The sequence below is a fragment of the Pithys albifrons genome, chromosome Z, assembly GCF_047495875.1.
Source record: "Pithys albifrons albifrons isolate INPA30051 chromosome Z, PitAlb_v1, whole genome shotgun sequence".
In the NCBI taxonomy this organism is placed as follows: domain Eukaryota; kingdom Metazoa; phylum Chordata; class Aves; order Passeriformes; family Thamnophilidae; genus Pithys; species Pithys albifrons.
The window spans coordinates 77,625,274-77,642,474 of NC_092497.1; the positions used below are offsets into that span (position 1 = coordinate 77,625,274).

Below are 17,201 nucleotides of genomic sequence, written 5' to 3' on the forward strand. Positions count from 1 at the left end.
GACCTATATTGATAATAATTTGAAAAATATTTTTTTATTTGGAAAACAGCAAGTTACATGTTGTGACATAGATACTTTTAGTAAGATATGAATTACCTATAATCCAGAAAGAAAATGTTCTTGAGCGCCCATCCTTCCTTCCCATCCTTGCTGAAACCCATCATTTGTCTGCAACAGCCCCGTAGAAAAATCCAAAACACAATTATATATTTTAAAAGCGATCATGAAAAAGTAATTTCAAATGTTCTACGTCTGGCAGCAACAGCAAACTCTTCTAACTATATACAATATTCCTACGAACATGTGTGAATACAGCAGGTTAGCAAAAAGCAACTGTTGAGTATGTCTAAATAAACTCAGAATCACAGAATGACTGAGGCTGAGACCACTGGAGATTACTTGTTCAACTTCTACACAGGGGGCACCTAGAGTCAATTGCCCATGACATGTTCACAAAGCTTTTGAAGGTGGAGGTTGAACAACTTTCCTGGGCAATCTTTTCTGACATTCAGTTACCTTCACAATGAAAAAGTGTTTTCTGATGTTCAGGAAGAAATTCCTGTGTTTCAGCCCTCTGTCTCTTTAAGGCGGTGTAGTAGACTGCAGCGAAGCAAATAGATGGAAGCTGGCATATGTATTTCTTGTCCAGTTGAAATATGCAGCCCAGGAGACTCCCTGGAAAAAACCCCCGTGGTTCACATCAGAAAAAGAAAGACATGAATCTTGCAGCTCATGCTGAAAAATGCTTAGCAGTGTCACCCACTCTCGATGAAGAGTTTGTAATTTTAAATATATTTAATTCCAAAGGCGTGAATTATTGTCTTTAGTCAAAATAAAAAGCATTTTTCTTCCAAAATCTAGCCTTCAAACACAAAAATCTCAGTACCAGGTATAAAAAAAAAAGAGTTTTCACATTTGGCGGTGAGTAGGACCTGTGCTTTTAATTCTCTTTCAAACTTTGTCGAACTGCTCTTCTTCAAATTTCTGTGACTGCTAACTGCTTTCCATCTCCAGTGTTACCATTTCATAAAATATAGATTACTTCTCTCTTGTCTGGTGGAAGGTAATAGCCATACCATAGTGTTGCAGAATTAAGTCATGTGCTAGCTCTGGTGTTGTGCCAGAAGGCAGCCTCCAGCTCCTGACATCAGCCCTGGAGATGTTTTGGTGCCATAGTATATAGAACATTGACATTGGCATTCAGTGATGATGACAGTGCAAGATTGGTACGAAAAGAGCTGTGCTAGCCCAGTCTGGCAGAGGAGCTGCCAGGTGAAAATGGGAAAGGAAGCATAAGGGAGCAGGGGCTGCCCTTGGTGATGGAGGGTGACTGCTTTGGACTGTAGTTGGACGGCAGATAGGGAAGCCACCAGACCACAGTACACTCCTGTCTACTTGTTCCTCTTCCGCTGAGCTGTAGAGTTGCCAGTAATCCACAGGACATATAGGAAGGCATCTGCCTCTACTCTGTGGTGCTCTGCTCTGTGGAAGCTCCCTAAATCCTTGGGCCAAAGGCAGCACTGTGCCTTTATTTCACTGGGTGCTCTGAGGCTGAGCTGCTCTCCTGAGTTCTAGTGAAGTAGTGGCCATAGCAGAGAGGGTACAACGCTGGTGGTGGCCAGCACAGTTACCTCAGGACTGGTGCCTCTTGGTCATCATGGAGGCATGTAGTGGACAGCTTTGTTGTGAGGCTAGGAGAGCCGTGGCAGGGGCTGCTGGTGTCCTCCTCAGAGAGTGGTTGCTTCAGTTGGTGGATCTCCCATCTTTCAGAGCTGCAGCCCTGAACAAGGACATGAGCAGATCTTCTGTGCTCTTCTTCCTCCTCCACTTAGCCAAGGAATGCTGCAATATTTCACAGGGATATCGACTTAAACATAAAGGAACACCTTATCTTGTGCCTCTACACCTTACCTAGTATCCATGATAGAGAGTATGACGGGCCTAGAGGCAGCTGAAAGGTCCCCAGAGCTGCAGAAAGAAGTTCTGCAGTATCCACATTTTTTTGTATGATGCTTATCACAGGGTGAAGGTAGTTTATAAACACAGATTTTCTGACTCAGTAAGCTACTTTTATTTAATCCAGTTTTCCTAAAGGTTAGTAAATCTGCTTTACTACAACCAATAAAGTAAAATGGTATGTGGCTATGAATTCTTAATTTAAAAAAAGACCCAAACCACTATGCAAAAACTTTATACTTTTAAAAGTATTCTGGGTGTATACATACTCATTATTTCAGGATGCAGGTGAAATTGAGTAACAGTAAGAGTAAGTAAATTTTTGAAACAAAACTAGATTTTGATTAAACTGCAATGCTAAACTCCTTAATTGTGCAACAACTGTAATAAATGCGTGATGTAAAAAGTAACCAGAAAAGATCAAAATTTTAACAAATTACAGTACAAGAGGGAAAAGGGACTTTCAGTTAATTCTAGGATTCAAGCATAGAGAAAAAATAGAAATGGTGAGTATAAGCAAAAGATGACTTTCTTACTCATGAGTAAAATAGCAACACAAACAAAAGTTTCATGGAAGCTGAATTATAATGTAATGCAGACATGAAATTGGAAGACATCTGGTAAGCACCATATAAATTAACATAATGTGTTTGGGGTTGGACAATCCCCAATGACCTCTTCCAAAACCCAGTTTCCACCTGCTAATGCCAATTTTGAACAGTGAGAGGAAAAAGGTTTTGTTAGATTCAGCAAGAACATTCAGAATTGTATTAATGAACTCAATTATTTCACTTAACAATTTTGGAAGAAATAAATTGCCATTGTATATCCATTATGCTTGTTATTGTTATTGTTTACAGTACTTGTGACAGTTCCCAAGCTAGAAATCTCTTTTGCTGAAAAAAAAGAAAAAGTGTAAATATTGAGAGTCAGGGAGCCAAAAGTGAAATAAAAAAATCATCCCATTTTCTTTTTTTCCTTCATCTAATAGTCTTCTCATTTGTTGCTTGTGTTTACACTTACAATGTAATGACTGACTATCTGTAGGTTTAATATAAAGTCAGAAATTCCATTCTCAAATTTGAACTAAATTAGAACTCATCCTATGGCCAGAGACAGAAGATGTTAAATCACTTTTGAAAATAGAGTTTTGATAAATTTTAGATAACGTTAAAGATGTTTTATTTCTCAATATATCTTATAGGAATTCACATTTCATATTATCACTAGATGATTCTTAATTTCCTTGTGTTCATGTCCCTGTCCAGTTCCCCTCCTTTTTTTTTTTTATTTTCTTTTACTGGTTTTAAAAATTAAATTTAACTTGTCATCTTTTGTACTAAAGATTGTGAATGGAAGTGATTTAGTATTCATCAAATTCAATTAACTTTATTACAATAGACGTGACACTTGAGGTTGCCATCATATTCTTAAAACGTAAAATATAAAGGCATTACTATAATATTGATTAAACTGACATAGGAATGAATGTGTTCAAAGCATAACAACAACAAATATGGTACAAGAACATTATTGCAAGTTTTTAAATAATAATAAACCAGGCAATGTCAAAATGTAATTTTGTCTTTTGATCTCAATTTGTTTTCACGGGATTTTTGTGCATCGGTTCTTCCTTTTAGTTATTATTACATTTGATTAATTCTCATTTGAGAAACTTTTTAAGAAACTGAACACTAACAGGAATCTAGGAACAGAATTATTTTATATATTTATATATTATTTAATATTGCCTTCAGGATAATTCAAACATGGTTATAAGGCACCCTTGTGCTAACCCAGTTATCTTTCACAGAAATAAATAAATAAGCAAAAATTTTGTTCCAAATAGTTTATAGGATATGGCACCAATGATGTTACTAATGCCAAATTAAGAAGATTTGTGCCCTGGTGGTTTTTTTTTTTCTGTAACTGCTATATGGTTGTATATAAAATGATACTGAAGTAGTTCTAGGGACAGAAAAGAAAAAAAGAAATTTCAGTCATGAAAGCTATGAACAGTGACAAACATGCCCTAAACACACAATAATTTACTTACATAAAGCTGCAATAACTTGTGATGAATGTAGGAATGATCAAAAAAAATCTACTGGTGAACCAAAGAGGTAAAGATATGTCCTAGTTTCATAGTCACATGTTCTCAATTTCAAAAAAATAAGAAGTAAAAAAGTACTTTGCCTCAAACCAGATAAGAAAATACTCTCCCTTTGAAACTATAACCCCATCTAGTGGGACTCCCTTTTAATAGCTGATAGGATTTGTTCTATTCCTTGCTCTGACTGAGTACATTGTGTTGCTAAAGATCATCAAATAAAACTGGGAGATTTCCAAGTTTTGTCTATATCATATCTCTTCTTAAACTATTCTATCTTTGCTACTGTTGTAATTGCTTCGTCAGTTACAAAGGGTTGATGCATACTGCGAACTATCTACTCTATTACCTGAATGAGCTCTGGAAAAAACTTAGTAGAACACTGTGGAAAAAATGTTTTATGAGATGTAATAGATTATAGGCAAAAAGGTATCATGTAGAAGTTGTGTTGGTCAATGGTCCCTAGATTACTTACCTTGCATGGATTTCCTTTCAAAGTTGTCTGTGCTTATAGAAATTAATAAATTACCAGGCATCCCAAGAGCACAAAAGAAAGTAATTGTACTGCAGTGAATGTTGGAGACCAGGCTATACTGAATTTGAGCAGACTAATAAGGATTTCTCACAGTGTGCACACTTTGTGGTACATTGGGCTATGAGCAGAGTCCATTGGTCTTGTTCTTTGCCTTTAATAACACAAAGAAATTGAAGAGTAAAGATGGCTTATTGGTTCTAAATACTGGGAGCTATGATACATGGAGAGAGGAGAGAGTGGAGGGTGGTTCTGCTACCTAATACCTATAGCTCATACTATTGTAACACATAGCTCAGACTGAATGCAGAAATGATGGCAAGTGTCTGCCCTTCAGATTAAGCTGGTTCACCTCTTGCACACACTTGCTCCATTGATAGGCGCCCTCAAGTTGTTCATTGAAAGCTCACTGATTAAGGCGATCTTCCTCAGCACCCAGCCAACACAGAGCACTCTCACAAGCTGCAGGGATCTCTTTCACAAACGGTATTTGCCCAAGCACCAATATAATCTTCTATGTTCAAATAATTCAGTAATCTTTGATATTTCTTTGGTCAGTAGTAATGGTCATCAGCACCAAGATACAAATTATCATCAATTTTCTAGAGGATATACATCCAGTGAAATAAATGGGGCAGTTATAATTCTGTCAGACTAGCCATTATGTGCTTGGCAAGTTGGTCAGGCAGTGCAATTGTGTTTTCTCTTTCAAAGGCTCTGAGTCTGTATGACTGTAAAAGCTTGAGATTTAAAACAGAAGAGCAGATATGTAGAGTGTCCTAGTTCAGCTGGAGGGACCAGCTAACCCTGTGTGGTGGTGATCAAACCTGTGTATTCCACCCCCTCTATTCATTCCCCAAGGACAATGGGCCATTAGCAGCAGCTGCCCAGGGAGCCATTATCACTTCACACCCAGCCTGAGGGGGGCGGAGCTGCTAATGGGCCATCAACAGCTCAACAACCCCTGGCTCCCAGAGTTAATCACCCATTGTGTGAGTCCCCGCCCAGGGGGAGGGACTGAGTGCTCCCTGAGGGTACATAAGTGGTGGGTAAGAAGACCTCAGGACCTTCTCGTCGGATCCAGAGCAGCAGCAGGACCTCGACAGCAGGAGATCACCGCTCTCGCCCAGACCACAGCCCTCGCCTGCACCAACAGGTTTTTCTTTTCCTTTTGCTCTGGACTTGGGGGAGCCACAGGGGTCTCAGCACAAGGGCAAACAAACCCCCTTGGGTTTGTGCCCCAGGACACTGGGTTATACTGCTGGGGTATTGTGAGTTGAAAGCAATTTCCCTTGTGTATCAGTGTTGTTATTGTAATATTATTATTAAATTTTAGGTCTGACTTATAATCTCTCTCGTGGTGAGTTCATTTCCCCTGCTGGTTCACCTTCTAACCAGCACATCTTTTGGCGCCCAACGTGGGGCACGAGAGAGAAGTCAGAACTACAATTTCATTTTGTGTATTTGGGTACAGAAACTCCCTGACTACCATGTTGCTTGATGTATTCATGTGGATGGTGTATCTGGGCCTGTTCATATTTCGACACATGGGGAACCATGTGCCTGTTTTGATGCTCTCTTTAATACCAGGGAGAAGGATCAAAATTGCTTTATTAATATACTATGTTTATGTTGTCATAACATCAGAAGCAATGAATTTCATTGTGAATGTATATTCAGTCTGGTCTGCCTGTCCTGGTTTGGGTTGTTACCTCTGGGGTCTCATTAAAAATAGCACCCAGACTGTGGGGAAAACAGGCGGAGATGGTTACTTCCACCTTTTCACCTCTGCTACAACAATCATTGAAAATATTGAGCTCCCTTTTGATGTTAGGGACAGCATAATCCTGCTGTTAGTGTTGCTTTGTCTCCTCTGTACTGTATACACCATGTTTAGGGTCAGAACTGGGCTCTCTAAGGAGACTTGCTGGAGGCCTGCCCTGGGAGTGGATGATGTTGAGTGGCACGGGAAGTGGGAAGATATGGGCCAGTATTTGGAGACCTTCTCTCCTCAAATGATCTGGAAATTCACCCCGGAACAACTGCAGGACCCTGCCAAAATGCTAAGCTATGTGAAAGGAAGATGCTCTGGTAGTCCCAGAGATGTGCAGCTCACAGCAACCTGCTGGGCCCTGGCCACTGCCTACCGCACACTGCTTGGTGTGGTACAGCATCATCAGGAGGAGGAGAAAAGGAGCAAATCCACAGGCGCCATGTCCACCCAGACCATGACTGAGCCAGAGAGGAAGAGAGATACATCAACTAGCGCCATGTCCACCCAGACCATGACTGAGCCAGAGAGGAAGAGAGATACATCAACTAGCGCCATGTCCACCCAGACCATGACTGAGCCAGAGAGGAAGAGAGATACATCAACTAGCGCCATGTCCACCCAGACCATGACTGAGCCAGAGAGGAAGAGAGATACATCAACCAGCACCATGTCCACACAAACCATGGAGGAGCCAGAAGGACAACAGAAACCGATAGCAGTTGCCCCTGTCCAGAAAAGAAAATCAAAGACCAAATCAGTTCGTATAGTGCATGACGAGGAAGAGTCAGGACCTTCATCTCAAGCAGAAGAAATGGAGCCAGAAATAATCACCCGGTCCCTATCCCTGGGAGAGCTGCGTGAGCTCCGGAGAGAGTTCACACGACAGGCAAACGAGTCCATCTTGACCTGGCTACTTCGAATCTGGGATGCTGCAGCCAATGATACAATTCTAGATGGGAGTGAGGCAAGGCAGCTGGGATCCCTGTCTCGAGATGTTGTCATTGATCAGGGCATTGGAAAGAGACAGGAAACTCTCAGCCTCTGGCGGCGACTGTTGTCAAGCGTGAGGGAGAGATATCTTTGTAAGGAGGACCTCCACGTACAGCAAGGACAGTGGAACACGATGGAACAAGGTATCCGGTGCTTAAGGGAATTAGCCGTACTGGAGATAATCTTTTCAGAGGATGAGAGATTCCCTAAAAGTCCAGATGGTGTCCAGTGCACATCCCAGATGTGGTTAAAATTTGCACGACTTGGGCCAGAAATGTATTCTCGCTACCTTGCAACATTGCAGTGGAGAGAGGGAGAAGACAAGGCGGGTGCACTGGTCAGCAAACTCAGGATTTATGAAGACACTGTCACTGCTCCATTACGAGCCCATGTCTCAGCTGTGGAAACAAAACTGGCTGAACTGGAAGAGAAGATTAAGGAAGGACTCTTCCATATCTCTCCAGAACAAACAAGAGTCTCCGCCATCAGAAGCAGGCGTCTTCCAGCTAAGGAGAAAGGGTACACTCCACGCGGCAATCTGTGGTTTTACCTCCATGAGCATGGAGAAGATATGAGGAAGTGGGATGGGAAACCCACCTCTTCCTTAGCAGCTCGGGTACGTGAATTGCAAAGAGGCACAACTAACACAGGGAATTCTTTAAGGTTGAAGGCTGCTCCGGTCTCTCGTGGGCAAGGCTCCAGACAGTATAGGAATGATGATGTTATGCCCGATCCTCTTGAAGGAACCTCCCGGTCATATTCACAGGGAGAGCGCAGTGAATACCATGACCAGAACTAGGGGGGCCCTGCCTCTAGCCAGGTAGAGGAGAGGGACAATCGGGTTTATTGGACTGTGTGGATTCGGTGGCCTGGCTCATCAGACCCACAGAAATACAAAGCTTTAGTGGACACTGGCGCACAATGCACGTTGATGCCATCAGGATACGTCGGGGCAGAATCCATCTCTATTTCTGGGGTAACAGGGGGATCCCAACAGCTGACTGTACTGGAAGCTGAAGTCAGCTTGACTGGCAAGGAATGGCATAGACACCCCATTGTGACTGGTCCAGAAGCCCCATGTATCCTTGGCATAGACTACCTGAGGAATGGATATTTCAAAGACCCAAAGGGACTGCGTTGGGCCTTTGGCATAGCTGCTGTGGAGACAGAGGAAATCAGACAGCTGAGCACCTTGCCTGGCCTCTCAGAGGACCCTTCTGCTGTAGGACTGCTGAAAGTTGAAGAACAATTGGTACCGCTGGCCACAGCCACAGTGCACCGTCGGCAATACCGCACTGACCGAGACTCTGTGACCCCCATACACAAGATGATTCGTGAGCTGGAGAGCCAAGGGGTGGTCAGCAAGACTCACTCACCCTTTAATAGCCCCATATGGCCAGTACGAAAGTCCAGTGGAGAGTGGAGGCTGACGGTGGATTACCGTGGTCTCAATGAGGTCACACCCCCCCTGAGTGCCGCTGTGCCGGACATGCTGGAGCTTCAGTATGAGCTGGAGTCCAAGGCAGCCAAGTGGTATGCCACCATCGACATTGCCAATGCCTTTTTCTCCATTCCGTTGGCAGCAGAGTGCAGGCCGCAGTTTGCTTTCACCTGGAAGGGGGTGCAGTACACCTGGAATCGACTGCCCCAGGGGTGGAAACACAGTCCCACCATTTGCCATGGACTGATCCAGACTGCATTGGAAAAGGGTGAGGCCCCAGAACATCTACAGTACATCGATGACATCATTGTATGGGGGAACACAGCAGGGGAGGTTTATGAGAAAGGAAAGAAGATAATCCAGATTCTCCTAAGAGCTGGTTTTGCCATTAAACGAAGTAAGGTCAAGGGACCTGCTCAGGAAATTCAGTTCCTAGGAGTGAAGTGGCAAGACGGGCGTCGTCAGATTCCAACAGAGGTGATCAACAAAATAGCAGCTATGTCCCCACCGACCAGCAAGAAGGAAACTCAGGCTTTCCTAGGCGCCGTGGGCTTTTGGAGGATGCATATCCCTGAGTACAGTCAGATTGTAAGCCCTCTCTACCTTGTGACACGGAAGAAAAATGATTTCCAGTGGGGCCCTGAACAACAACAAGCCTTTGAGCAGATTAAACAGGAGATTACCCATGCAGTAGCCCTTGGGCCAGTCAGGACAGGACAGGATGTGAAGAATGTGCTCTACACTGCAGCCGGGGAGAATGGCCCATCCTGGAGCCTCTGGCAGAAAGTACCTGGGGAGACTCGAGGACGACCGCTGGGATTCTGGAGTCGGGGATACAAAGGATCTGAGGCCAGCTACACCCCAACTGAGAAAGAGATCCTGGCAGCGTATGAAGGAGTTCGAGCTGCCTCAGAAGTGATTGGCACTGAGGCACAGCTCATCCTGGCACCCCGACTACCAGTGTTGGGCTGGATGTTCAAAGGAAAAGCTCCTTCTACCCATCACGCCACTGATGCCACATGGAGTAAGTGGATCGCTCTGATCACGCAGCGAACCCGGATAGGGAATCCTAATCGCCCTGGGATTTTGGAAATCATCACCAACTGGCCGGAAGGTGAGAGTTTCGGATTGTCCTCTGAAGGAGAAGAGGAGCAGGTGACACGAGCTGAGGAGGCCCCACCATATAACCAGCTACCAGAAGAGGAGAAGCGATATGCTCTCTTCACAGATGGCTCCTGCCGCATTGTAGGGACAAGCCGGAAATGGAAAGCAGCTGTATGGAGTCCTACACGTCGAGTTGCAGAAGCGACTGAAGGACAAGGTGGATCAAGTCAGGTCGCAGAGCTGAAAGCTGTTCAGCTGGCTTTGGATATCGCTGAACGAGAGAAGTGGCCAAGACTCTACCTTTACACTGACTCGTGGATGGTGGCCAATGCTCTGTGGGGATGGCTGGAGCGCTGGAGAAAGGCCGGCTGGCAGCGCAAAGGGAAACCCATCTGGGCGGCTGAGATGTGGCAGGACATCGCTGCCCGGGTAGAGAAGCTGAGTGTGAAGGTCCGTCACGTAGATGCTCATGTACCCAAGAGCCGGGCTAATGAGGAGCATCGTAACAACGAGCAGGTGGATCGAGCTGCCAGGATTGAAGTCTCTCAGGTAGATCTGGATTGGCAGCATAAAGGTGAATTGTTTCTAGCCCGATGGGCCCATGATGCTTCTGGTCATCAAGGCAGAGATGCAACATACAGATGGGCTCGTGACCGAGGGGTGGATCTAACCATGGACAGTGTCTCACAGGTTATCCATGACTGTGACACATGTGCTGCCATCAAGCAGGCCAAGCGGGTGAAGCCTCTATGGTATGGTGGACGGTGGTCGAAATACAGGTATGGGGAAGCCTGGCAAGTTGACTACATCACACTTCCCCAAACACGCCAAGGCAAGCGCTACGTGCTGACCATGGTAGAGGCAACCACTGGATGGCTGGAGACATACCCCGTATCTCACGCCACTGCCCGGAATACCATCCTGGGCCTTGAGAAACAAGTCCTGTGGAGACACGGCACACCAGAAAGAATAGAGTCTGACAACGGCACCCACTTCAAGAACAGCCTTATAGACACCTGGGCCAGAGAGCACGGCATTGAGTGGGTGTATCATATCCCCTACCATGCTCCAGCTGCCGGGAAAGTTGAGCGATGTAATGGACTGCTGAAAACAACCTTGAAGGCGTTGGGTGGGGGAACTTTCAAACACTGGGAGCTGCATTTGGCAAAGGCCACCTGGTTGGTCAACACCCGGGGCTCCATCAATCGAGCTGGCCCTGCCCAATCAGAACTCTTGAATACTGTAGATGGAGATAAAGTCCCTGTGGTCCATATGAGAGGTATGTTAGGAAAGACTGTTTGGGTTAGTTCCACCTCAAACAAAGGCAAACCCATCCGAGGGATTGTCTTTGCTCAAGGACCTGGTTGCACTTGGTGGGTAATGCAAAAAGATGGAGAAACACGTTGTGTACCACAAGGGGACCTAATTTTGAGCGAGAAGAGTTTGTAATGTTTCATTGTATACATGTGTATATATATGTATAGGTAAAAAGGGGGTTAATTTGGGAATGACTAGATGGAGTGGAATAAGGGGTGGATAATGTCCTAGTTCAGCTGGAGGGACCAGCTAACCCTGTGTGGTGGTGATCAAACCTGTGTATTCCACCCCCTCTATTCATTCCCCAAGGACAATGGGCCATTAGCAGCAGCTGCCCAGGGAGCCATTATCACTTCACACCCAGCCTGAGGGGGGCGGAGCTGCTAATGGGCCATCAACAGCTCAACAACCCCTGGCTCCCAGAGTTAATCACCCATTGTGTGAGTCCCCGCCCAGGGGGAGGGACTGAGTGCTCCCTGAGGGTACATAAGTGGTGGGTAAGAAGACCTCAGGACCTTCTCGTCGGATCCAGAGCAGCAGCAGGACCTCGACAGCAGGAGATCACCGCTCTCGCCCAGACCACAGCCCTCGCCTGCACCAACAGGTTTTTCTTTTCCTTTTGCTCTGGACTTGGGGGAGCCACAGGGGTCTCAGCACAAGGGCAAACAAACCCCCTTGGGTTTGTGCCCCAGGACACTGGGTTATACTGCTGGGGTATTGTGAGTTGAAAGCAATTTCCCTTGTGTATCAGTGTTGTTATTGTAATATTATTATTAAATTTTAGGTCTGACTTATAATCTCTCTCGTGGTGAGTTCATTTCCCCTGCTGGTTCACCTTCTAACCAGCACATAGAGGTACATCAAACTTGCGCCTATCCTGGTTCTGAAACATAAGTGTATGATTATGCAAACAGTGGAAAATATGAGCAACAGCAGAGAGACTTTCCAAATAACTCACCCACCTTTGTGCAGCCAGCAGCCTAGGAGACTTTGTATGGTTAATAGCACTTAACAGGGTTTTATTCCACAAATTCATGCATTTGTCTTTTAAACCACGTGTGCTTTTTAACCAAAATATCATGTGGAAATGAGATTCATGATTACAAACAACTGGACTGGAAAAACACTTGCTTCTGTTTGTTTTAAACTTGTTACTGGATAATCCTTCTTCCAGAAGGAGTACTTGTCTAACCCTGGACAAAGAAAAGGTTGTTGTCAGTGACTCAATTTCTATGCTTCAGTCTCCAATGGCAAGCACTCTAGCCAAGCCCCCCAAGTCAGAAAAGACGATTACGAGTACTTGGAGAAAGAGGACTCTAAGCCCACTGTAGAAGGGGATCAGGATCAAGAGCATCCAAGGAACCAGATGAGATTAATCAAAGGGTCCAAAGGGAGATGGCAGATGAAATTGTTAAGCCACTGTCTATTTTTAAAAAAAACTGTGGCAGTCAGGTGAAGTCCATGATGACTGGAGACAGGGGAATATAACCACTGTTATCAAAAAGGAGAAAGCAGAAGACCCAGGGAGCTACAGTGCAGTCACTGTTACCTCCATGAGTCTCCATGGCAGGACCATGGAGCAGATTCTCCTGAAATCTATGTTAAGGCAGATAGAAGACAAAGATGCAACTGGTCACGGACACCATGGCTTTACTAAGAAAAAATAATGGCTGACAAATTTGGTGACCTTCTGTAACAGGTCTGCAGCATTGGTGGATGGAGGCGGAGTGACTTATACCGTCTATCTGGACCTTTGCAAAGCTTTTGGCACTGTCCCACATGATATCCTTGGCTCTAAATTGGAGAGACATTGGTTTGATGGATGGATGACTCAGTGCATAAAGAACAGGATGGATGGACGCATGCAAATTGTTCTGGTCAGTGGCTCATTGTCCACTTGGAGACCAGTTACAAGTGATGTCTCTTGGAGGTCGATGTTGAAGCTGATACTGTTCAACATCTTTGTCAGCAGCATGAACAGTGGGATCTAGTGCACTGGGAGGTAATCACTTCTGATTCTTATGATAAACTTGGGGCACTGCTTACCACCACCAGCTGGCCTTGAGGTACTTCGGTTGGAGGAAATCAAGCTCACCATTACACCTGCCTGGTGACCAAGCACTGAGGAACCCAGCAAGGTTTAACAGAGCCACACACGATGCTAGCTGGGAAGAGATTTGCCTTCTGTATCAGAAACAGAACCAGAGAAGTGACTGTCTCCCTGTACTCAGCACTGGTAAGGCTGCACCTCGAATACTGTGTTCAGTTCTGGCCCCTCAGTTCAGGAAGGACACTGAGGGGCTGGAGTGTGTCCAGAGAAGGGCAGTGGAGCTGGGGAAGGGTCTGAAGCACAAGTCTTATGAGGAGCAGCTGAGAGCGCTGAAGAAAAGGAGACTCAGGGGAGATCTTAATGCTTTCTGTAAGGACCTTAATATTCTCTGTAAGTACTTTCTGTAGTGAGGTGGGGATTGGCCTCTTTTCCCAGGCAACTATGATCAGGATGGGAGGAAATGGCCTTAACCTGCACCAAGGCAGATTTAGATTGAATATTAGGAAGATTTTCAGATTTGAATTGACTATTGGGAAGAATTTCTTCACAGAAGGGGTGATTAGATATTGGAACGGGCTGCCTGGGGAGTTGGTGGAGGCACCATTCCTGCAGGCGTTCAAGAAAAAACTGGAAGTAGCACTTAGTGCCGTGGTGTGGGTGTCGTGGTGGTGTTTGGTCATTGGTTGGTCCCCACGATAGCAGGGGTCTTTTCCAAGCGAACCGATACCGACTCCCGGCGGGAAGCGAACGGCCGCGCCCGCCCGCGGGAACGCGCCCCAGGGGCGGGGCGGGGCGGGGCGGGGCCGCGCGGTCACGTGACCGCTGCGGGAGGCTGCGGTGCCGCCGCCAGGCCCGGCGCGGCCGCTCTGGGGCGGGCGATGCTGGGAGCGACATGAACCCCGAGCCGGAGCCGCCACCAGCACCGGACCGGGAGGCAGAGGAGGAGGAGCCGCCGTGGTCGTGGGTGGGCGGCGGCGGCGCCAGGTGGGGCATCTGCATCATGCTGATGAAGAAGGTCGGCCTGAAGGTGGGCGGCGGCGCGGTGAGTGCGGGGTAGTGTCTGGGTGCTCCTTGAGGGCGGCGGCTTCGTGCGGTTCCTGCCTGCCCTGGGAGCGGCGGTGTGGGCCGGGCCGGGCCTGGCCTGGCCTGGTTGGACGGCCCGTGGAGGCAACGGCGCCCGCCCCGGCCGTGGGGTCCCGCTGCCCCCTGGCCCCGCCGGAGCTCTGGGGCCGCCTCGCCCGTCCCGTCCCGTCCCGCAGCCCCGGTGCGTTCGTTACGACTAACCGCGGAGTAACCGCACCTGTGAGCGGCTCTTTTCTGCCAAAGTCAGTGAATCCGGGGTGGTTGGATGGTAAAACTTAAGTTTTCCTTTGCAGTTCATAGGAGGTGCCCCTTTGTGAACTGAAACCACGGAGTTACCATATGCAGTTTTCATAACTTACGGCACTTGTTTCGTCTCTTCATACTGAGCACTAAAATGCCTTTGTGCAAATGAAAGAAGCCGCAAAGGAGTGATCTTTGCACTCAGTGAAAGTATCTCTGAGGAAAGTTGCATTTGTAAGCGTGGCAGTGATGCATAATTATTTCCAGCAGAAACGTCTTTGTAGAGGCTTAAACCTGTCCCAGGATACGTGTATGTTCACATGGTGCCTTAAAACCAGATCAGAGATAACACCTCGTGAGCTTTCTGCAGTAAGGTGTCTGGTGCCAGGCAGGATGGTACTGGCTGAGGCGATATAACTCACTCTGTTTTGGTAGTGGCAGTGAACCCAGAACTTAAAATGGGGTAGATGAAGCCAGAGAAAGACACAAAGTAACAGAACAGCCGCCCTGTCATTGACTGTTTTTAAGGGCTATAGGTAGAAAGCAGAGCAATGCTGCCCCATGCTGAATCTTTTTTGGGAAGTTCAAATCACATAATGTTTTTTCGCAGCCTGACTTGCTATCTAACAATAACTTTTTTTAAGTTCTATTCATATTCAGGTGTTCCTGAATAACTAAATATTCATTTAAACATAAAATTAGGTATGCTTAAAGCATTGCATATGCCATAAGTTATAAAACAATATTAAGTTTGTGTCAGGGAGTTCGTGTCTGCTTTGTGTGTTGACAGCCATTCCACAGATCAGAGAGAGGAAAGTGTACTGCTTTATGTGCATGTGAAGAAGTATGTTTAGCTGAGCATTAATAGTGTAGCATTAATGTGATCATGGCTAGAGTTGAAGAATGTAAAAAATAATCTTAAAACCATGTGTTTGACACATATATGTTACTTGTACTATACTTTGATGAAGATGTTAAGGTACTTTTAATACATGAATAAACCAGAGAAAATGTAAAAAAATGTTAATCCATGGAATTAATTTGTCAGGAGATTTTATTTAAGTTAATTCCAAAATAACTGCTTAACACTTCTTGTAACCCAACATTTATTTCTGTGTTCAAGTCTTTGAGTTCTTTTTTAGAAATGGTTATGGCTTTCAAAAAGCATATTTGGCTCCTTCAAGAAGTGCAGCTGATGTCTGCTGTGTGGTATGTTGGCTGTTCAGGTTTGTGTACAGCAGGTCGCATTAAGGACTCTAGTATATATAAGGTGCTGTAACCCAGGAGAGTCTAGAAGAATTAACATTTTAGTTAAGAAATACAAACTTTCAGTTTTATCACTTCAGACGATGTGGTGAAAGAAATAGAAGGTGATCTCAATATATAAAAGAAAACCAGTTGAATTTATTTAAGTATGAACAGAGTAGGATATGGAAGGTACAGGTAGGAGAATGTTAAAAATTAGGACTTTGATTTCTTTCTCTATCTTTGAAGAGTAAAGCTCAAATGGAAATTAAATCTGTACATAACAAAAGTGCTAACCTGTTTTGTTATTAATGGACAGAATGTTTGTTAAAGTTGGATTAAGTGTTAAAAGAATGCCTTTGAGTACTTAAAATATATTCTTCTATCAGTTTGAAAAATTAGCTTCTAAATGGCATATGTTCTTGATTTTATAAAATGATCTCAGGTTTTGCTTCTTGAATGTTTTTTTTCCTCTCCCCCACCTTACTTAGAGGACTTTGCGTTTCTGTAAAGCCTCTCCTGCAAGAGAGAAAGGCATGAGGCTCCAGCCTTAACTTTTGTACATAGTTATAGCAGTAGTGCAATTATACTGACATCATCTTAGGGTCTATGTCTCAGTTCCTGACTGAACAGTCTGTTTCCTACTTTATTATTGCAGTTAGTGCAGCTCCATGTGATTTTCATGTGGCTGTCACGTTGCTAAAACTCCCTCTGCTTAGACCTCATTGAAAAAACTTATTCACGCTCAGATATGAGGGGCTGGATCAACGCTTTAGATGTAGTTTGATGTATCTGCTTGACATCAGTGGGAGTGCATCCCTGACGTTTGAAAGGGAAAGCCTGCTGTGTAGGCTGCTGCTAAAGAAAGAAGTAAATACAGAAGTGAAATTTCTGTGAGTTGCTTCTTTGGTCTGTGAAGAACATCTTAGTTTTTTATTTTTTCTCCTTTGTCACGTTAGTTCAGTACAAAAAAGTGGAAAGAGTATGACCAAGTCTGTGAGGTTGTACAAGGCTTTCTCCTTTTACCCCTCCAGCCTGGCATAACAAGTTTCTGTTTTTTGATTTATCTGTAACTATCTTCACCCTATTGAATGCATTGGCTTCACTGAATCAAAGAACTAAAATATAAATGCTGAACAAATGACTTTTTATGAATTGAGTTACTGGATCAAAATCAGTAAGAATGATAATATGTTTAAGTAAATTCCAGTGGAATTAAATCAGTTTTCATTGGCTGTATTACCGTCATTTCAATGAGGTTCAGAAATTGAAATAAATGCTACCTTGGGACATTTTATTACTGTTTATGCAATCTTGGTACACCAGAATTATGAACGTTGATAGTATAAAATTCAACGT

At 44.8% G+C, this 17,201-nt stretch overlaps 1 protein-coding gene across 2 annotated transcripts in view; it reads left to right on the plus strand.

The window, feature by feature from the left end:
• The first annotated feature begins 14,089 nt into the window (after positions 1-14,089).
• The window catches only part of MFSD14B (major facilitator superfamily domain containing 14B), a 34,463-nt gene continuing 31,351 nt past the window's right edge, over positions 14,090-17,201 (plus strand). The window contains exon 1 of one of the 2 annotated variants that reach the window (XM_071580685.1): positions 14,090-14,316. In XM_071580685.1, coding sequence (XP_071436786.1) covers positions 14,167-14,316 — 150 coding nt within the window. In that variant the 5' untranslated portion in view covers positions 14,090-14,166. The remainder of the gene's footprint in view (positions 14,317-17,201) is intronic. The other variant, XM_071580686.1, reaches the window with a different exon arrangement.